Source organism: Ornithodoros turicata, chromosome 2 (genome assembly GCF_037126465.1).
Source record: "Ornithodoros turicata isolate Travis chromosome 2, ASM3712646v1, whole genome shotgun sequence".
NCBI lineage: Eukaryota > Metazoa > Arthropoda > Arachnida > Ixodida > Argasidae > Ornithodoros > Ornithodoros turicata.
Window position 1 is genome coordinate 68,000,838 of NC_088202.1, and position 22,507 is coordinate 68,023,344.

The 22,507-nt window shown below is 44.7% G+C and overlaps 1 protein-coding gene across 1 annotated transcript in view; it reads left to right on the forward strand.

Moving 5' to 3' along the window:
- LOC135383672 (tolloid-like protein 2) overlaps positions 1-22,507 on the forward strand; it is an 86,827-nt gene that overhangs the window by 14,086 nt on the left and 50,234 nt on the right. Inside the window, exons 2-3 of the mRNA XM_064613043.1 lie at positions 2,620-2,658; positions 4,471-4,518. Of these exons, the coding sequence (XP_064469113.1) occupies positions 2,634-2,658; positions 4,471-4,518 (73 nt within the window). The 5' untranslated portion in view covers positions 2,620-2,633. The remainder of the gene's footprint in view (positions 1-2,619; positions 2,659-4,470; positions 4,519-22,507) is intronic.

Below are 22,507 nucleotides of genomic sequence, written 5' to 3' on the forward strand. Positions count from 1 at the left end.
TCCAAAAATGTCAGAAGAGCTTTGAGCGCAGAGCGTTGCTGGGCTGGATTGGGCCAGGGACCAAGCAATTTCGATAGGGAGAAAGGGCGAGAGTCCAGCTGACGAAGAGACTCGGAGAGTGTGGTTCGGGAAGGTTCGTAGTGAGGGCAATGAAGAAGAATGTGCTCCAGATCCTCAAGAGCACCACAGTGGCAGCAGGTGGGAGAGTCAACTTGTCTCAAGCGGTACAGTCAAGATGGCGCATGCTCGCTCTTGGTACTCAGTGTCGATACCCTGAAGCGAAGCTTATTTAGTGACTCTAGCTGGAAGTATGGCAGCAGGGGGTAAGAACAATACTAACTCCCAATTCCTGTGAGACGTAAGCTGTGGTGCAGTATGCCAACGGCACTCAGAAGACTGTCTGTTCTGCTTGGGGGTGTTGGCCCTCGCGAAAGCATGGGCACACATTATGCCATTCGTTTTGATCTTTTTACCATCTTTTAGCTACATATTGATGACTCGGTGAGTGGTCTGCTAGCTTATGAATGCAGTTACGTCACTTGCCATAGGGAAAACTGATCAATCCGTGAACAATAAGCAGACGGAGAAGTTTGAGGTTGGGATTCGCGGATATCTCGAGCAAAATATTGTTACTGTTATTGCAGAAAAACAGTCTTGTGTTCGAAACATTTTTTTTTTCAAACTCAAGCTCTCTCACGGGAGAATTAATAAATACAGATATGCGGTATCTGCGTTCAATTATGTAGGGATTGACCAACCGAATCCGTGAATCATCGAATTCTAGGCAGGATTCGGGAATCCGAGTCCCGCTGCCTAAAACGACGAATCTGCTTAATCTGCGAAACGGCGAATCGAATCTTTTGAGTCGACTAACCACAGTTGTTTGTGCCTTTTTAGAATTGGCGCCTCCGGAGTCTGCCGAAAGCCTGGTTGGCCGGAAGGCTCCGGGGCGCGCAAAAACCACAGCGTAACGCTCCGACATTGAAGGTTTAGAAGTAACATGGTTTTGTTTTTGATTGTTTTTATGGAAATAACTCAGTCTCGAGAGTTTGTGTTTGCTGTAGTCGATGAACAACATGTTAAATAAATTACATTTAAGAAGAAATATAAGGTTAAGTTTCCTCCTGAAACTGAAATATTATTTAATTCGTCTTTCATTAAACAAAGATATCAAATTCTGCTTCAAAATACTTTTCAGTGGAAGTGTCTCTTTCGCCTGGCTTTTTATACCCCCTTTTTTTAGAGAGGATTCGGAAGATTGGTGGATTCGCAGATCATTCCTTGGATTCGTATTCAGATTCGATTCGGGAAATACTGAATGCGTCCCATCTCTTAAATTATGTATTAGATGCGCATCATCTCAAGATCAAGACCAATATGAAATAATATATCTTGGCTGTAAGTAGTCGTAAGGCTTGGCTTACTGGGTCCCGTTCCCCGCCATACCCTGCTGGCCGTCACCACTGCCCTCTTCCGCATTCTCCAAACTTCGGGTCTTATGATGACCCTGGTAAGACCCCGTGATAGCGTGTGAACCCTGATATTGACTGTGATTGCCCAAAGCCCCACAAACACGCTGTGACTGTGTATTACGTGTGTTTTTCTTTCTTTATTATTTATTTTGGAATAGCAAGCAGACCTTTCTCTGGCTGACGTTTTCTTTTTCATTTAATAAACCTTCATACTGCGCCCCATTTTTTTTGAGGGAACATAAATATTGCACCATCTTTAGACACATTCGGCGACGAGATGCCCACGGCTGTTACGGCCCACGGTAAGCTGTTACCTAGAGACAGGTACTGTAGCGGAAAAGTAGCGGCATAGTATTTACGTTACTTTTATTTGGTTGCGGTAACGGTATCGCGTTATTTTTTTCAAATTTGTAGCGACGCTAGTGTTGCACTACTTTTTTGTGGAGCAGTGGGCAGATTTCGTTACTTCGATTTGGTAGCGGGTACAACACTGATCTGATCGCACCATCATGTCACGTCTTAAAGTCGCGTCGATGCCGCACAAAACAAACATTGGCACAATATAGTGGTCTACGAGATAGTTTACATTCTCCGCGAAAGTGCAGAGACCTATACAGTTGTAGGGGAATTATCTGTTCATACCCACCCAGACGCCCTACCTGTTGTCCCTACTGGTCACATACAGGGTGTTCAAAATTAAGCTTTCACGAGCGCTACGCAAACACAGCGATGACAGCTAGAAACCGGATGATAACTTTACGCTACTTGTGTAAGAAACAGGTGCTGCTAATTATGTAGCATCTGTTTCTTACTCAAGGAACAGAAAAAATAGCACCAGTTTTCTTTTGTTCGCCTATTTATAAAGTGCTAGTGAAAGCTTAATTTTGAACACCCTGTATACATGGTGTAAAGTAGTAAAAAGCACTAAAACAAATATTTCAAAAATTTCTTCGAAGGTTATATGGCTGGAACTGAAGTATTCCGTTAGAGCATAGGGTCCCGAAAACTGCACACTTTTAATGTCAGAGCTTCTGTTTCTGCGGCATAGCGACTTATGTCTCAGCATTAGGCGTTGGGGAGGACACAATGTTGGGACACCATAACCTAAATATTGTGATGACCTTCATGCATTTTAATATTTTTACAGTAAAAGAGATCAAAATGCCCAGGAAGCATGGCAAGCATGGTAAGCGCTATTTTGTTCTGAAAGCATTGCGCAAGCATGGATTGCAGGAGCAGAGTTTGCGACGTACCGGTGTGTTTGAAGCATCGTTCTACTGCTTTCCCCCAGGTGTACAGCTTCGGACAAAAGTTTATGGAAGACTGTACTGGTGTATTTCTTCATGAAGCGGTCCCGTATTAACTGTCAGGAGGAGATCGAATAAGAAACGTGCGATCGGCCTTACAATGCTAAGCATCTTTACCCAATATTGGCTAGACGTCGGCAATATTGGTCCAATAATTGGTCCAATATGTAAACCCTGTGTTCCCAAGATTTGCCCGATATTGTCAGTTTGTTGGGTATAATGGCCCAATATGCCCAACATTATACCAATATTGGCTAGGTACTGATCATATCGTCCCAATGCTCCCAAGATGCTTCCAATATGTATTGGGCCGTTGCCGAGTAACTGGAAAACAGAGAAATGAAAGGAAACTTCAAGATTGATGTCTCAAAACAAAAGCACTAAGAAACACAAACGTTATATTGGTGTTGAGTTAATACTCCAGGCAATTCCTCACATCAATGTTTTGTGTGTACTATGTAATCAAATTAAACTTGTACACCTCACCGTTCATTTTCACTCTGAGGCGAGCAGTACTGTCGCATTTGCGAAATATTGTATGACAAGTAGTATATAGTATCTGTTTTCTCTTAGAAAGCCACTGCCTTTCTAAGTATTATCCCATTTATATGATGTTTCATGCCTCACATTATATTTAAGCGCGTCCATCCGTAAGACGTCCTTCGGACGTCGTTGTGTTGTTTGAGAATGTATTACCAACCAAAGGGGTTGCGACAGGTCATCCCACGTTATCACAGATCAACGTGAAACACGATGTTTTTCACGCTGTGAACCGCATCGTGATCTTTGTGCATCGAACGTTTCACAGCGAAGAGGGTAATAAAAACGGAGACGATCACAGCTCTCACCGCCGTCAGCGAGACAGCCACTGAGAAGTCACGTGCTAACGGCTGCCAATGGGAATGGACGCAACTTTGAGTTCTGTGGCGTCTGCGCTTTGCTCAGGAGTGAGTCCGGGGGCTTGCATCTCGCTAAGTTCGACACGTACAATAATTATTTTTTCCTCAGTACATGAAGCGTGCTGTACAACGCGTGCGTGATGTAATGAACCACATCTATAAAACGACCTCTAATAAATTCAGTGACATCAATCCATGAAGCCAGATCAGAACTCATCCTCAAGCTGAAAACACTAGGCTGGAAAAATTAGCTTGCCAGTATAGGACCAATGGAAGGCGGAGTGGCAGGGCATTGGCTAAACTGCATGGCTTCCCAATATCAATTCCCAATATTGGTCCAATATGGGTCCAGGTTGAATTGCCATATTGGGCCAGTATTGCCAATATTAGCTTCCAATGTTGAACGAATATTACTCAATACTGGTGGTCTGCTTGAGATCCATCTCGCAGTATGTGTGTCTGCTCCTGCCTGGTGTCGCTCCAATGGATAAATGCTACATCCCGATATTCCGTGAACTTTTGTCCCAAGCTGACCTCCTCACATGCGTGGCGTCACGCAGTATACAGCGCTTCTCAAACGGATCCTACGAGGATTCACTGAGCGCAATTCCGTACGCATAGGAAGTACATGTGTATGTGTATTTGGATGCACGCTCAAGTAATTTTGTGTATTACCTTCAAGCGGTTTCACCATAGTAAAGGGTCTGCTAAAGGACGTTCCAGCATTAGTTTCGGAATTATTGCTCTACCGGAGTAACAGATGTACAACAGTAATATGTCGATCATTTTCAGGAAGGTCGCGACGACACCCTCGTTTCGTTCGTGAATCTCTGACAACGAGTAAGTCATATTACGCTTTTGTTTCATACGTATTTGAGGCAAGTCATACTGCGGTATTTATTGTCTACATCGGACATCGTCAACTAAGAACGTCAACGGCAGATTCATAGAGAGCGTCGGCTCGTTTATGGGGGCGCCTATTGAAAAAGGAGATGGCAGTAATATCGACAAATACGTTCTGAATAATGTATTGTGCTATGAGATACAATGCGTAATATATTTTCGGTAATGCGTAAATGACAACAGGAAAAACCGAAGTTAAACCGAATGACCTTTACGGTTCCCTTCACCTCCTCTTCATTTTTGCTGCCACCCTACATATCAGTTCAAGTACTGTGGCTTTGGTGGCCACCGTCCTGTGTGTAATAATTTTAGAACGAAGCTTACGAGGGTGGTTCCATAAGTTTCCGACCCGACCAACTTTTAATAGTCATAGAGACGAAATAAGTGTATCATTTTTCGACATATAGTCACCCTTAACTTCGATGCACTTTTGACACCTTTTAACCAGCATTCTTATACCCTTGAAAAAGTAGTCCGAAGTTTTGTCCGCAAAATGCTGGAAAACTGCCTCTTGCACCCCACTATCGTTTTGAAATCTCCGTCCTCTGAGATCCCTCTTCAAGTTGGAGAACAGGAAGTAGTCACTCGGTGCCAAGTCTGGACTGTAGGGTGGGTGGTGTATTTCTTCGAGCCGCACTCCTTCAGTTCAGCCGTGGCAACAGAAGCCGTGTGGACAGGGGCATTGTCTTGGAGCAACCGGACACCTCGGCTCAACCTGCCTCGCCTATTTTCCTTGATGGCGTCTCACAGTCGGTGCAGGAGTGAAGCATAATAAGTCGCATTCACTGTATAGTGTTCCTTTCTTTGAAGTCGATGAGAAGGATTCCGTGATAATCCCAAAATATTGTTGCCATGATCTTCTTTGTGGATTGTGTGACCTTGGCTTTTCTTGGGGTGCTTCTCCTGGTTTGCGCCATTCCATCAACTCCTTTTTCGAAAGGGGATCATAGTAGAACACCATAGTCTCATCCCCTGTGACAATTGGCTTCAATATTTCTTCTTAGTTCTCTTGACAGAGCTCCAAAAACTCTTTGGCACAGACGACGCGCTGTTGCTTTTGAACTGACGAGAGAAGTCGCGGCACCCATCTCGCACTGACTTTTTTCATGTGAAGGCCCTCGCCGATGATGCGAAAAACGGTTGTTTTGGAAAGGCCCAGCCTTTCTGAGATTTCCTTCACCTTCAGACGCCTGTCGCTCAGCACTTCCTCCTCGACAAGAGACAAATTTTCTTGTGTCACCACTTCCACCGGACGACCATCGCGTGGATCATCTTCAATGGACTCTCGCCCCAGTCGAAACTGCTTAGCCCAGTCTTTTACTGTTGTGTACGACGGAGAGGCTTCCCTGTACACGTTGTCCAGTCGCGCTTTAATTTCTCTAGGCGAAAGCCCCTCTTTTGTCAAGAATTTTATCACAGCGCGCTACTCGATTTTTTTCCATTTTATCTGAAGAGTGCACCCTGGCTGTTTGAAATGCCGCTCTCCAACCGACAAAAGCACGGAGAGGGTTGAGGGTGGTGCTCCGGCCCTCCAACAGATGGCGCCACGCGTCCTTAATCGCATTTTCAAATTCGCGCGCATTTTCCACCTCGGGCCGGAAACTTATGGAACCACCCTCGTATGTCTTGATTGGATAACAAAGCCGACAAGCGCAGAGAGTATAGCAGACCCGTGTTTGGACATTACTTAGTATCCAAGGCTACTTTTAAACAGGGCCTGTGATGTTGTGTGTCTAACATTTTTGAAACGATCAACGCGTACGATTAAATAAATTTGTGATCACACACTCTGATTACTTATGTCGTGAACGTTCTTTGCAGCTGAATCTGCGTAAGTTCTATTAATTAACTGAAATGCTGTGCAATTGAATTTCGCTCATTATTTATCCACAATTTCAAAGTTGTGTGACACACATTTTGAAACATGTTACATTGCCGTGTATTGGTGCAAACTATATCAGTAAAGGAACACTCTAAGGGTAACATAGAATGACATAGACAATTGCTGACATTTTAAAAACATTGTATCTCTAGCTGTTGTTTCATTTTGATACATATTACGGGGACTTATGAAATCCGGAACCGAGTTTACTGTGCCAGGATTCTCCCTCGATTGTGCCAAAGGTGCGCGAAAGCACGGAAATGCTCTTGCCGTTGGACTACGTCAACGCGCGGGTTTTTGCGAATTCGGGGGTGCATCGTCCATCGCCGGATGTATAATTTTTGTGCAGCAAATGTAGATCATAAAGTCGATTAATCATGAAGAATTCAGTTTGATCACATCGACATCTTTATTGGCACACTTCATTGCGCCTGCTACGCAACAGTTAAGACAAAAATCATAACACAATACCTTTATCATGCTTATTCATTATCCAAGTTCAAAAAAAGACGTGTCTGTCCCGTGTTTAACCAACCAGGAGCAGAACATTGTCATTCGGGACGGCGGTTGTTTGGCTATGTGGTGAAGTTCTCTTTTAAGAGTGATACGCTTCGTTATTGCTATGATGGAACGCAGAGCCTTACCTTGCTGCTTGCATGCTTTCTTGTGAGAGTTTCGTTCCCAACCAAGGGCCAATTACTTCAGCGAAGTAATACCTTTCACACTGACTCTATCTTTTCTTATGGGGACCTCTGGCGTTTAAAGAAAGTTGAAACAGGGCGTCGCTCACGGCGTTTAGTGCAACAGCAGGGACAGCCGGAATAGTACTGGGGTTACACAGCTTGCGTTCTTTCAAACCAGATACTTTACGAATCAAAATGACAATTGCCGCTTCAGTAAATCTGAGGATTGCTCGACATAACTTGGTTGCCTAATTCAGCTATACGATTCATCGTCAAATGAGCTCATGGACTCATTCGCTCTTAAAACAGAGCTTCACCACATCACACAATGACAGTCATTGCACAGTCAACATGAAGTCATCATGAACGACAGTCATTGCACAATGGTACTGTAGAGCGAGAAATGAGGCGACCAGGCTCTACTGAGGTTGATGGGTTTAATGACGGTTAATGGCGATGAACCGAAAACGAAAGCTCGGGTCACGCGCAGTGCTGCGCGTAACCGATGGCGGTGCTGGTGATGATTATGACGCTGCTGCTACAGTACTCTCTTAGAAATGAACTTCACCGCATTGCGCGTTCCTAGCCAACCATAATCTCGAATGATATCGTTAGCTGCCCCGATTTGTTGAAAACGGGAGGTGTACGCCTTTTTTGTGACACTTATGATCTTCATACTTGTCACAAAAAGGCGTACACCTCCCGTGTTCAACAAATCAGGGCGGATAACGATATCATTCTAGATAATGGTTGGCTAGGAGTGTGCTATGCGGTGAAGTCCATTTTTGAGAGTGTACCGTTTATCATTCCTGATTTGTTGAAAGCGCGGGGCGTTCCCCTTTTTGCGGCAATTAATGTAATTGCATAAGTGGAACAAAAAGGCGTACGCCTCCCGTTTTCAACGAATCAGGCGTGATGACGAAGTTTCGTGAAGTACAGCTTTGAAGCCCCAGGAGAGATTTGATCTTCAGGAGGTAAGCAAAATTTGATTGGCTCCGAAACGGGAAAGGATGATCAGTGACGATACCAGAATAACAAGAAAATGAGGGCGAAATTCCAGCCCGCCTTCGGTCGCGCGTCCAGGCATATCGTAGTCGGCTAATTTATCCCAGAATGATAGAGCAGCGACCTCTCCCTGTATGGTAAGACAAACATGTGCCAGTGACGTGCTCCAGCATGCTCCCACGGTGAAATGCCACCTGTCATTATTTCGGACGGGACATTATGTATTGGTCCTTATGGTACAGGCGGAGGGTGGAACATGATGGAAAAATATAATGAATGATAAAAAGCAACACTGGCTGACACACTTGAGCAAGAAAATAAATGTCTCGATAAGGTGAGCTAGCCAACCATCATATGGAATGACACCGTTCTCTCCCGTGATTTGTTGAAAACGGAAGGTGTACTCCCTTTTGTGACATTTATGCACTTATGTGAATTGCCACAAAATGGCGTACGTCCCGCGATTTCCACAAAAGGTATAGGGTGTGATAGGGTTTTCGCTTGTGATTCGAAGGGAAAGGGGAGCATACGCCTTAGTAGTGGTGACTGGACACAGACTGTCCGCAACGCTACAAGGCTTCTGGACGCGTTTAATTAGGAATTAGAGCTAATTGGGACCCCCACATTAATCAGGAACCTCCAGGGGTCATTACACTAATTGGGGAGCATCTAACTCGTGTCCAGACCACCCTGTGCGTTGCCGACAACCTGTGTCCATAAAAAATAAAAAATAGGTAGAAAATAAAATAAAAAGATAGAATTAGAGTGACGAGAAACAATTTATTCGAAAATCAACGACGACGCGGTGAAGAAACCGCTCCGCAACATCCGAGTGACCAGCGCCCGCCATCTTGGTAGTTGGCGATGGGCAGCTGCAGAGATCAACGACAGGTGGCCAAGTAGTTGCAAGGCATCACACCAGATGGCGCCACCATCATAGCTCTATGCGAGAAAGAGAACAGCAAGATACTAGCGGCAGGTAGAAAATGCCAACACTGCTAAACAAGTCTAGACATGCGAGAGAAAAGGTTTAACACACCGTACACACAGAAAAAGTACACATCGGGGAAAAGGCAATGACTAGGCGTAACCACAGCGTCACAACACTATGCAGCTAACACAAGGCGGGAACCGCTAAACGTGCGTCAACACGGAGAAAAGGCTTGCTCTCCGCTAAACAAGTCTAAACATGCGAGAAAAGGCTTAACACGAGCGCGGTCAAACATCGACAAATCACTCGTCGGTCACCGCTAAACACAGGGGGGCACGGCGGACATGCGAAAAAAGGAGCGCGGCAAATCACTCACCTTTTCCCCCGCGGAAACTGCTCATCAGCCAGGCAGAAACTGAGCAGGAGCGGGGACGGCGAATCAACCGAGCACACGTCTGCTCTCCGCGACAGCCAGCCAGAAACTGAGCGAGCGCGGGGACTGTGGAACAACCGAGCACACATCTGCTCTCCGCGACAGCCAGCGAGCAACTGACTGAGGCGACACGCTGTGGCAGCTATGCATACGCGCGCGCGCGCTCCTACCGCCATCTGCTGCTACCACCTGCGAGAGGCTAAGACAGAAGAGCATTCCTGCGCCCTCTTCTTGTGTTGCTCATTGGTCGTGACGTCATCCCATTGTCTCAGGGCTACCCTGCTTTTTAATTTTTTTTCACACAGTCAACACAACTGAACAAGGTCAATCTGCAATGAAGCCATGGCATGACGTCATCATGCACCTGCGTGGCTCAAGGACGCGTGGATCTAGACAGGGGACCTATTACTTATTGAATCACTATCCCAAGATTATTTCCTTTATTCTTCTATAACGATTGAATACAAAACTATTGCAGAAGAGCACCATGCATGAAAGCTGATCGTAGGAATTCCAAAGTCTTACTAAATGAGACTTGCAAAAGAACAAAATATCCTAACACGTAACTCCATCAACGGCTAATAAGAGGACCAGGCACTCAACAAATCAACACAGCGTACGGGTAACAAGGAGCGCAGAACGATGCGTCTACTCCATCCGACAGCCAGGCACGGAACCGAGTCGTAATGCTTTTTCTCCTCTATAAAGTCATGCAGCTGTCCCTCTTGCGGTTGATTTCTGAACTAATTTAATCGCGAAATTATTAAGAATAGCACTATTCCCATTCAGGGCAGCACTATCGTCAAGACAACAATGTTCCTTGTCAAAAAAGAAAAATACAAAGCATCAGCAGAGGAAAGCATGCATATCGGGGCTTGTCAGAACACGTCAGGACAAATTGCACGACTGCTGGGCAACAGGGGAAAACAAACACTTGAACAGAGTCAAAAGACACCCACTATCATCGGACACGTACACTACATTCCCTCATTGTAAATCCGCTCGTCAAAAAATCCACCTGGATCGTCGAACACCATTCACCAGTGACGAACCACACATCCGCACCCCATCAGAGGCAGACAGAACCCCAGCGAAACTAAGCTCTTCCACTGACGGCCAACGCAATTGCTAGGAGCAAAATTAACGTGTCCAGACCCGCCGGTGTCCAAGAGAGAAGTGAATCCTTGCGCCCCCTGAAGGCCGTTCTCATTGGTCGTGACGTCACCCTATTATCTCACGGCTACACTGTTTTTTTCCACTACTGCTCCTCTAGACAAGGTCAACCGGAAACAATAGTGTTGCGGTATGACATCATCATGCAGGTGCGTGGCTCAAGGACGCTTACGCTCTAAACAGGGGACCTGTTATTTATTGAATCACTATCCATAGATTATTTCCTTTATTCTACTATAATGATTGCATAGGGAACTATTGCAGAAAAACACCAAAGATAAGAGGAGATTGTAGCATTTCATTCCCAAAGTCTTACTGTACAGGAAAAAACAAAATAATGGTTCAGCAAGACATGTCCATCCCAGCCGAGAGCCATGCAGCTAACTGAATAATGACGCTTTCTTCCTCCTGAATAAAGTCACACACCTGTCCCCCTCGCGGTTACTCTCGGAACTAAATGAATCGCGAAATTATTAAGAATAGCTCTATTCCCATTCAAGGCAGCACTATCGTCATCGTCAAGAATATTCCTTGCACAAAAAGAAAAAAACTACATGTAGAAGGAAAGCATGTCAGAACAGGTCAGAGCATGTCAGCGCATGTTTGTCAGACAACAAGGGGGGAAAAAGCAAAAAGAAACAAAGAAGAAAACCACCATCAAACTATTTCTGAGCACACGCACTCCTCTTATTCAAACACAGTGCTCATCATAAATCTGTCAAGGACATACACACCATTTTTCTATTGCTACACTTTTTTCCAGTAACGGTCAATGCATTGCTACAGACTGCGTGACGTCATCACATCCTGTCTGAAGAAGACAGCGGCAAAGACAAAGACTCCTATTATTTATTGAATCGCAAGATTATTTCCTTTGTCCTACTCTTAATGACATTCATTCTGTCATTAAAATTCAACAAAAAAGCACCATGCATATTAACCATTTTCACCCCAAATGCTCATCATGGTCATTAGAATTACAGTAAACTACCGCTGCTCTTTAAAATAATAAGTGAGTCCACTCAACATCACCTCCAGGCTTATGTAATACATGACCCTTTCTATGCTCATACATTCGTTGTCTGAGGCTACACCTGCGAGCAAAATGGCGTGAAGGCCGGGGGGCAAAGTTCCATTCGCGCATTGCGAGCAAAAAGGCGCGAAAGCCGGGGAGCAAAGTTCCATTCGCGCACGCCAAAGCACAAGACAGAACGCCTTTACGGGAACATGATGGCATTCCCACCATATTAATGATTTTCTACCTTGCATTGCAGTTTAGAAAAACTACTACAAAACTATAATTTTACGAGTCCATTAAAATTCTACTCTATATGGAAACTATAATTGCCCTATTACTTGGATCGCTACTAATGAAGCGCTCCAATTTTTTCTCTCTTCCCATTTCAGCCTTGTCATGCAGTGAAGCAGACTCACCTCCAAAATAATTAATTTACACTGAGGGTGCCGTGCTTCAGGAATTCCTATCCTGCGCTCAGATGCAAGCATTTCTTCACGGATACCTTTAACAGCTGACTTCCTCAACATACCGAGCTCCTAACAACATCTAACAAACAATCAGAGAAACCCTCTTCTCAGCTGTACCATGCGACTTTCTTCTGCGTAAAATCAGTGATTTGAGGAAGAGAGCAGCGAAAAATTGCGCGCACTTGTGCTTGACTTAAAAAACCTGAAGCATATGCTAATAAACTAAGAAAAAGACACTCATGTCTGGTATCTCATAGTGCCACATACACAGACGCATTGCCCTTGCGTAAAGAAAGCACAGGACAGGGATACACAATTTTCCTTAGGTGAGCAGGGAAAAGGCTTAAGACCTCAGGTCACCACACATCGCCACGCGGCTAGCACAACATGACACCAACAAGATACTAGCAGCGGGAAGAACTGCAACACTGCTAAACAAGTCCAGACATGCCATGATGACGTCACAAATCAGGAAAAAACCACACGCATGCACGCACAGAGGACAACGCATTAAACACACGGAGCGCTCAGGAATAATCATAGCGTTACCGCACATCGCTACGAAGCTCAACGTCTAACACAAGACGAGAGCAGCAAGATAATTAGCGAAGGCTAAAAATTGCAACACTACTGAACAAGTCTAGACATGCGACATCGCATACAAAACACTGCTCATCGGGGAAAAGGCCTAAGCCTGCGGCGGATCATCATAGGGCATACACAACTTCATTTTTCTATTTCGCGTAAACTAAATGCGGTCTGCTTGGAAAACAACGTACAAATTTTCTTAGGGAGCAGAGAAATATAGAAATTTCTACTCCGTGCTCAGATACCAGCATTTCTGCTCAAAAACCTACAAAATTAAGCACTGCTTACTTCGTCAAGATATCGAACACCCAACAAAATCAAACAAACAACCCCACTTCCACTGATAGAACACTATTCAGCTACTACGCAGGAGGCTTTCTTCTACATAAAAGTAGAGAAAATAAGAAAAGAGCAGCGAAAAATTACACGCACTTTTGCTCGCATAGCTATAAGAGAAAAAAAAAAAAAATACGACGCACACGCTAATAAACTATAACAAAGACACCGATTTCTGGTATCAGATAATTATTGCATAATGCTAAATACTCATTTGCGTTGTCCCTGCGTGAAGAAACCACAGCACAGGGATACACAATTTATCTTAAGCGAGCAGGGAAAGTCACTTCTACTCGAACAGCTTAATACCATAAAGTCTGAATTTTTGCAAAGAAAATAAAGCTTGAACAGCGCTACGAAGGTGACAGACAAATACTAACAAACAAACAAACACTTCTATTCATTTCTATTGATAAAGGCGTAAACCACACGACAAGAACAAGCACACTGCTTCAGGAAAGCGTATCAAATGCAACGCAACAGGAGCGGCTCTCATAAAATAGCCTGCCCAAAACAAAGACTTCACCAGGTTCGCGAGGCAATTCCATTAAAAGCGCTCGTCCAATCCAACAAATAGCAATGCAAACGCGACTACCCTTATTTTTTTAAAACCACTATTCCATGCAATAGTACATAAATGTACCACTGGTGTCACACGAAAAGGCAAACAGTCACTTGTCAAGTGGGGTCCCAGGTTCAGAAAAGCGCGCGCGCCCGCGCGCACACACAGACACACACTCACATTTTCACACCCACAAACACAAAGTCTATTCTCACAACCACATAAATCCATATTATTCCTCAGGTCAATAATTATCCCACCGGCGTCAAAAGACGGCTCACACATGTATGCGTACGCAAAGGTCTTCGTTCCGGATGTGATAGGATATAACCAGTCGACCGTCGCAAAGCAAAAAAGAAAGAAAGGAATGCATGTTCGCTATACCTCCACGAAGAAAACGGTGCCGTGCTTCTACGCAACGATCATTATACAGGAGTGAATTCAGAGAAAGAAAGAAAGAAAAAGAAAGAAAATTCAAAGAAGGAAAGGAATGCATGTTCGCTATACTTCCACGAAGAAAACGGTGCCGTGCTTCTACGCAACGATCATTATACAGGAGTGAATTCACTTTCGTTTTTCCTTTTATTTCCTGCACCCATATATTTTCCAAGAATACTATAGAGCAGAACGGGTAAATGTGAACATCATTCGCTACACATTGTAGCTGTCATCATTTTTAAACCAAACCACTTAACATGTGCTGATAGGTCTCCACTAAATAGGTGGGGCGATAATGGCTCAAAATAAAATCAAATAAAATAATCGTTCCAGCATCGCTGGCTGCAAGCTTGGGTACCCAACACAGCAGCGCACTCTCATCAACACGCCTTGGGCTGACCTTACACACCCGAAGCCTTTTCTGAATAGATCCTGCTGGCGCTGGAATAAAAGATTTATCGCGAGGGTACTACAATGTCAGCTCTGCTTCTGTTTAAGTGATAAAACAGTGCGCCGGAACCGCGCCCCACCCGGACCGCGCGCGGGCCCGTTCTCGCGGTTTGGACACGCGACGCGCGCGATTCCCGTGCGAGCGCAACGCGGGCCTCGCGGTTTGGACGCGCGCGATCCGTTACCCCGAGTGAGCGCACTGTTTTATCACTTAAACAGAAGCAGAGCTGACATTGTAGTTTATTTTATTTTGAGTCATTTTCGGCTCACCTATTTAGTGGAGACCTATGAACGCATGTTAAGTGGTTTGGTTTAAAAATGGTGAGAGCTACAGTGTGTAGCGAATGATGTTCACATTTACCCGTTCTGCTCTATAGTATTCTTGCAAAATATATGGGTGCGAGGAAATCAAAGGGAAAACGAAAGTGAATTCACTCCTGTATAATGATCGTTGCGTAGATGCACAGCACCGTTTTCTTCGTGGAGGTATAGCGAACATGCATTCCTTTCTTTCTTTTTTGCTTTGCAATGGTCGACTGGTGATAGCCTATCACATCCGGAACGAATACCTTTGCGTACGCATACATGTGTGAGCCGTCTTTTGACGCTGGTGGGATAATTATTGACCTGAGGAATAATATGGATTTATGTGGTTGTGAGAATAGACTTTGTGTTCGTGAGTGTGAAAATGTGAGTGTGCGTCTGTGTGTGCGCGCGGGCGCGCGCGCTTTTCTGAACCTGGGACCCCACTTGACAAGTGAGTGTTTGCCTTTTCGTGTGACACGAGTGGTACATTTATGTACTATTGCGTGGAATAGTGGTTTCAAAAAAATAAGGGTAGTCACGTTTGCATTGCTATTTGTTGGATTGGACGAGCGCTTTTAATGGAATTGCCTCGCGAACCTGGTGAAGTCTTTGTTTTGGGCAGGCTATTTTATGAGAGCCGGTCCTGTTGCGTTGCATTTGATACACTTTCCTGAAGCAGTATGCTTGTTCTTGTAGTGTGGTTTACGCCTTTATCAATAGAAATGAATAGAAGTGTTTGTTTGTTTGTTAGTATTTGTCTGTCACCTTCGTAGCGCTGTTCAAACTTTATTTTCTTTGCAAAAATTCAGACTTTATGGTATTAAGCTGTTCGAGTAGAAGTGACTTTCCCTGCTCGCTTAAGATAAATTGTGTATCCCTGTCCTGTGCTTTCTTCACGCAGGGACAACGCAAATGAGTATTTAGCATTATGCAATAATTATCTGATACCAGAAATGGGTGTCTTTGTCACAGTTTATTAGCGTGTGCGTCGTTACTTCATTTATTTATTTTTTCTCTTATAGCTATGCGAGCAAAAGTGCGTGTAATTTTTCGCTGCTCTTTTCTTATTTTCTCTACTTTTATGTAGAGGAAAGCCTCCTGCGTAGTAGCTGAATAGTGTTCTATCAGTGGAAGTGGGGTTGTTTGTTTGATTTTGTTGGGTGTTCGATATCTTGACGAAGTAGGCAGTGCTTAATTTTGTAGGTTTTTGAGCAGAAATGCTGGTATCTGAGCACGGAGTAGAAATTTCTATATTTCTCTGCTCCCTAAGAAAATTTGTACGTCGTTTTCCAAGCAGACCGCGTTTAGTTTACGCGAAATAGAAAAATGAAGTTGTGTATGCTCTATGATGATCCGCCGCAGGCTTAGGCCTTTTCCTGGATGAGCAGTGTTTTGCATGCGATGTCGCCTGTCTGGACTTGTTCAGTAGTGTTGCAATTTTTACGCTTCGCTAATATCTTGTTGCTGTCGTCTTATGTTACACGTTCAGCTTTGTAGCGATGTGCGGTAACGCTACGATTATTCCTGAGCGCTCCGTGTGTTTAATGCGTTGTCCTCTGTGCGTGCATGCGTGTTTTTTTTCTGATTTGTGACGTCATCATGGCATGTCCGGTCTTGTTTAGCAGTGTTGCAGTTCTTCCCGCTGCTAGTATCTTGTTGGTGTCATGTTGTGCTAGCCGCGTGGCGATGTGTGGTGACCTGAGGTCTTAAGCCTTTTCCCTGCTCACCTAAGGAAAATTGTGTATCCCTGTCCTGTGCCCTCTTTACGCAAGGGCAATGCGTCTGTGTATGTGGCACTATGAGATACCAGACATGAGTGTCTTTTTCTTAGTTTATTAGCATATGCTTCAGGTTTTTTAAGTCAAGCACAAGTGCGCGCAATTTTTCGCTGCTCTCTTCCTCAAATCACCGATTTTACGCAGAGGAAAGTCGCATGGTACAGCTGAGAAGAGGGTTTCTCTGATTGTTTGTTAGATGTTGTTAGGAGCTCGGTATGTTGAGGAAGTCAGCTGTTAAAGGTATCCGTGAAGAAATGCTTGCATCTGAGCGCAGGATTGGAATTCCTGAAGCACGGCACACTCAGTGTAAATTAATTATTTTCGATCTGAGTCTGCTTCACTGCATGACAAGGCTGAAATGGGAAGAGAGAAAAAATTGGAGCGCTTCATTAATAGCGATCCAAGTAATAGGGCAATTATAGTTTCCATATAAAGTAGAATTTTAATGGAGTCGTAAAATTATAGTTTGTAGTAGTTTTTCTAAACTGCAATGCAAGGTAGAAAATCATTAATATGGTGGGAATGCCATCGTTGTTCAGTAGTGTTGCAATTTTTACCCTTCGCTAATATCTTGTTGCTGTCGTCTTGTGTTAGACGTTGAACTTCGTAGCGATGTGCGGGAACGCTACGATTATTCCTGAGCGCTCCGTGTATTTAATGTGTTGCCCTCTGTGCGTGCATGCATGTGCTTTTTTCCTGATTTGTGACGTCATCATGGCATGTCCGGTCTTGTTTAGGAGTATTGCAGTTCTTCCCGCTGCTAGTATCTTGTTGGTGTCATGTTGTGCTAGCCGCGTGGCGATGTGTGGTGACCTGAGGTCTTAAGCCTTTTCCCTGCTCACCTACGGAAAATATTGTATCGCTGTCCTGTGCTTTCTTTACGCAAGGGCAATGCGTCTGTGTATGTGGCACTATCAGATACCATACATGAGTGTCTTTTTCTTCGTTTATTAGCATATGCTTCAGGTTTTTTAAGTCAAGCACAAGTGCGCGCAATTTTTCGCTGCTCTCTTCCTCAAATCACCGATTTTACGCAGAAGAAAGTCGCATGGTACAGTTGAGAAGAGGGTTTCTCTGATTGTTTGTTAGATGTTGCTAGGAGCTCGGTATGTTGAGGAAGTCAGCTGTTAAAGGTATCCGTGAAGAAATGCTTGCATCTGAGCGCAGGATAGGAATTCCTGAAGCACGGCACCCTCAGTGTAAATTAATTGTTTTGGATGTGAGTCTGCTTCGCTGCATGACAAGGCTGAAATGGGAAGACACAAAAAATTGGAGCGCTTCATTAATAGCGATCCAAGTAATAGGGCATTTATAGTTTCCATAGAAAGTAGAATTTTAATAGGCTCCTAAAATTAGTTTTGTAGTAGTTTTTCGAAACTGCAATGCAAGGTAGAAAATCATTAATATGGTGGGAATGCCATCATGTTTCCGTAAAGGCGTTCTGTCTTGTGCTTTGGCGTACGCGAATGGAACTTTGCTCCCCGGCTTTCGCGCCTTTTTGCTCGCAATGCGCGAATGGACCTTTGCACCCTCCCGGGTTTCGCGCCCTTTTGCTCGCAGGTGTAGCCTCAGACAACGAATGTATGAGCATAGAAAGGGTCATGTATTACATAAGCCTGGAGGTGATGTTGAGTGGACTTACTTATTATTTTAAAGAGCAGTGGTAGTTTACTGTAATTGTAATGACCATGATGAGCCTTTGGGGTGAAAATGGTTAATATGCATGGTGCTTTTTTGTTGAATTTTAGTGAGAGAATGAATGTCATTAAGAGTAGGACAAAGGAAATAATCTTGCGATTCAATAAATAATAGGAGTCTTTGTCTTTGCCGCTGTCTTCTTCAGACAGGATGTGATGACGTCACGCAGTCTGTAGCAATGCATTGACCGTTACTGGAAAAAAGTGTAGCAATAGAAAAATGGTGTGTATGTCCTTGACAGATTTATGATGAGCACTGTGTTTGAATAAGAGGAGTGCGTGTGCTTCGAAATAGTTTGATGGTGGTTTCCTTCTTTGTTTCTTTTCGCTTTTTCCCCCCTTGTTGTCTGACAAACATGCGCTGACATGCTCTGACCTGTTCTGACATGCTTTCCTTCTACATGTAGTTTTTTTCTTTTTGTGCAAGGAATATTCTTGACGATGACGATAGTGCTGCCTTGAATGGGAATAGAGCTATTCTTAATAATTTTGCGATTCATTTAGTTCCGAGAGTAACCGCGAGGGGGACAGGTGTGTGACTTTATTCAGGAGGAAGAAAGCGTCATTATTCAGTTAGCTGCATGGCTCTCGGCTGGGATGGACATGTCTTGCTGAACCATTATTTTGTTTTTTCCTGTACAGTAAGACTTTGGGAATGAAATGCTACAATCTCCTCTTATCTTTGGTGTTTTTCTGCAATAGTTCCCTATGCAATCATTATAGTAGAATAAAGGAAATAATCTACGGATAGTGATTCAATAAATAACAGGTCCCCTGTTTAGAGCGTAAGCGTCCTTGAGCCACGCACCTGCATGATGATGTCATACCGCAACACTATTGTTTCCGGTTGACCTTGTCTAGAGGAGCAGTAGTGGAAAAAAACAGTGTAGCCGTGAGATAATAGGGTGACGTCACGACCAATGAGAACAGCCTTCAGGGGGCGCAAGGATTCACTTCTCTCTTGGACACCGGCGGGTCTGGACACGTTAATTTTGCTCCTAGCAATTGCGTTGGCCGTCAGTGGAAGAGCTTAGTTTCGCTGGGGTTCTGTCTGCCTCTGATGGGGTGCGGATGTGTGGTTCGTCACTGGTGAATGGTGTTCGACGATCCAGGTGGATTTTTTGACGAGCGGATTTACAATGAGGGAATGTAGTGTACGTGTCCGATGATAGTGGGTGTGTTTTGACTCTGTTCAAGTGTTTGTTTTCCCCTGTTGCCCAGCAGTCGTGCAATTTGTCCTGACGTGTTCTGACAAGCCCCGATATGCATGCTTTCCTCTGCTGACGCTTTGTATTTTTCTTTTTTGACAAGGAACATTGTTGTCTTGACGATAGTCCTGCCCTGAATGGGAATAGTGCTATTCTTAATAATTTCGCGATTAAATTACTTCAGAAATCAACCGCAAGAGGGACAGATGCATGACTTTATAGAGGAGAAAAAGCATTATGACTCGGTTCCGTGCCTGGCTGTCGGATGGAGTAGACGCATCGTTCTGCGCTCCTTGTTACCCGTACTCTGTGTTGATTTGTTGAGTGCCTAGTCCTCTTATTAGCTGTTGATGGAGTTACATGTTAGGATGTTTTGTTCTTTTGCAAGTCTCATTTAGTAAGACTTTGGAATTCCTACGATCAGCTTTCATGCATGGTGCTCTTCTGCAATAGTTTCCTATTCAATCGTTATAGAAGAATAAAGGAAATAATCTTGGGATAGTGATTCAATAAATAATAGGTCCCCTGTCTAGAGCACACGCGTCCTCGAGCCACGTAGGTGCTTGATGACGTCATGCCATGGCTTCATTGCAGATTGACCTTGTCCAGTTGTGTCGACTGTGTGAAAAAAAGAATAAAAAAGCAGGGTAGCCCTGAGACAATGGGATGACGTCACGACCAATGAGCAACGCAAGAAGAGGGCGCAGGAACGCTCTTCTCTCTTAGCCTCTCGCAGGTGGTCGCTGCAGGTGGCGGTAGGAGCGCGTGCGCGCGTATGCATAGCTGCCGCAGCGTGTCGCCTCAGTCAGTTGCTCGCTGGCTGTTGCGGAGAGCAGATGTGTGCTCGGTTGCTCCACAGTCCCCGCGCTCGCTCAGTTTCTGGCTGGCTGTCGCGGAGAGCAGACGTGTGCTCGGTTGATCCGCCGTCCCCGCGCCCGCTCAGTTTCTGCCTGGCTGATCAGCAGTTTCCGCGGGGGAAAAGGTGAGTGATGCAAAAATATTCCAGAAGCCAGGAGAAGTCATGATAGAAAACAACGAAATTGCACACCGGCTTGACGCAACAAATAACAATTTTAATGCAGACGTTTCGTCTCCCATGCGGGGGACATCATCAGTGAAAGCAAAATGAGAGGCGACCGCAACCAGCGGATTACTTAACCAGGTCGGCGAACACTTCGGGGAGGGGGCAGCGATTGGTATTACACACTGAAGGTTCTCCTCGCAGGTGCCATGACTCAAGCAGTTTCCTGGGGCCCCACCTTTGTTCCCTAGCTAAGGTCACAGCATTCGCGTAGTCAAAAGAGTGATCTGTGTTCCAACAATGTTCGGTGAGCTCTGTCTTAGATTAAAATTGTTATTTGTTGCGTCAAGCCGGTGTGCAATTTCGTTGTTTTCTATAAAGGTGAGTGATGTGCCGCGCTCCTTTTTTGCATGTTCGCCGTGCCCCCCTGTGTTTAGCGGTGACCGACGAGTGATTTGTCGATGTTTGACCGCGCTCGTGTTAAGCCTTTCTCGCGTGTTTAGACTTGTTCAGCGGAGAGCAAGCCTTTTCTCACGCACGTTTAGCGGTTCCCGCCTTGTGTTAGCTGCATAGTGTTGTGACGCTGTGGTTACGCCTAGTCATTGCCTTTTCCCCGATGTGCACTTTTTTCTGTGTGTACTGTGTGTTAAACCTTTTCTCTCGCATGTCTAGACTTGTTTAGCAGTGTTGGCATTTTCTACCTGCCGCTAGTATCTTGCTGTTCTCTTTCTCGCATAAAGCTATGACGGTGGCGCCATCTGGTGTGATGCCTTGCAACTACTTGGCCACCTGTCGTCGATCTCTGCAGCTGCCCGTCGCCAACTACCAACATGGCGGGCGCTGGTCACTCGGATGTTGCGGAGCGGTTTCTTCGCCGCGTCGTCGTTGATTTTCGAATAAATTGTTTCTCTTCACTCTAATTCTATCTTTTTATTTTATTTTCTACCTATTTTTTATTTTTATGAACACAGGTTGTCGGCAACGCACAGGGTGGTCTGGACACGAGTTAGATGCTCCCCAATTAGTGTAATGACTCCCTGGAGGGTCCTGATTAATGTGGGGAGTCCCAATTAGCTCTAATTGCTAATTAAACGTGTCCAGAAGCGTTGTAGCGTTGCGGACAGTCTGTGTCCAGTCACTACTACTCGCCTTTCTGTGTCAGCTACCATACAGTGTTAAAACAGAACTTCACCACATGGCACGCTCTTAGCCAAACACCATACCGAACGATATCACTCTGTGTCATGATTTGTTCAAACGGGGAAGGAGCCTAACTGGGGCAAGCATAACGCGTCCCAGATAGGCGCCTCCTCCGATTTTCAGCAAATAATTACACAGAATGATATCATTCGGAAGGTCGGTTGGCTAGGAGCGTGTTATGTGATCAAGTTCTGTTTTAACAGTGTATTTCCAAATTGACAAACAAAGGCGCACGGCCCCCTTTCTTTTCGAGTAGTTGCAGCTTGGGGTGACTATACACTCTTAAAAATGAGCCTACCACGCACACCACGCTCTTAGCCAACCATCATCTCTAATGATATCGTAATCTGTCCTCATTTGTTGAAAACCGAAGGCGTACACCTTTTGGTGACGCTTATGGAGTTCATAACTGTCACAAAAAGGCGTACGTCTTCCGTTTTCAACAAATCAGGGCAGATAACGATATCATTCGAGATGATGTTTGGTTAGGAGCGTGCTGTGAGGTGAAGTTCATTTTTAAGAGTGCATTGCAATAATGTGCTGCAGTGCGGCCATTATTGCGTATTGAATCTGCAGCCGACTTTGAACGCGTGTCCTGACCTGTGCTTCTACGATAAGAACGAAACTGATTGCAAAACGGCGACCGTCCACGCAGTATACAGCTGTTTGACTCAATTGGTTTTACGATCCTGTACGGTATGGCCCGGTACGGATCGTACGGCATAGTCCACACTGTTGACATGAAAGCAT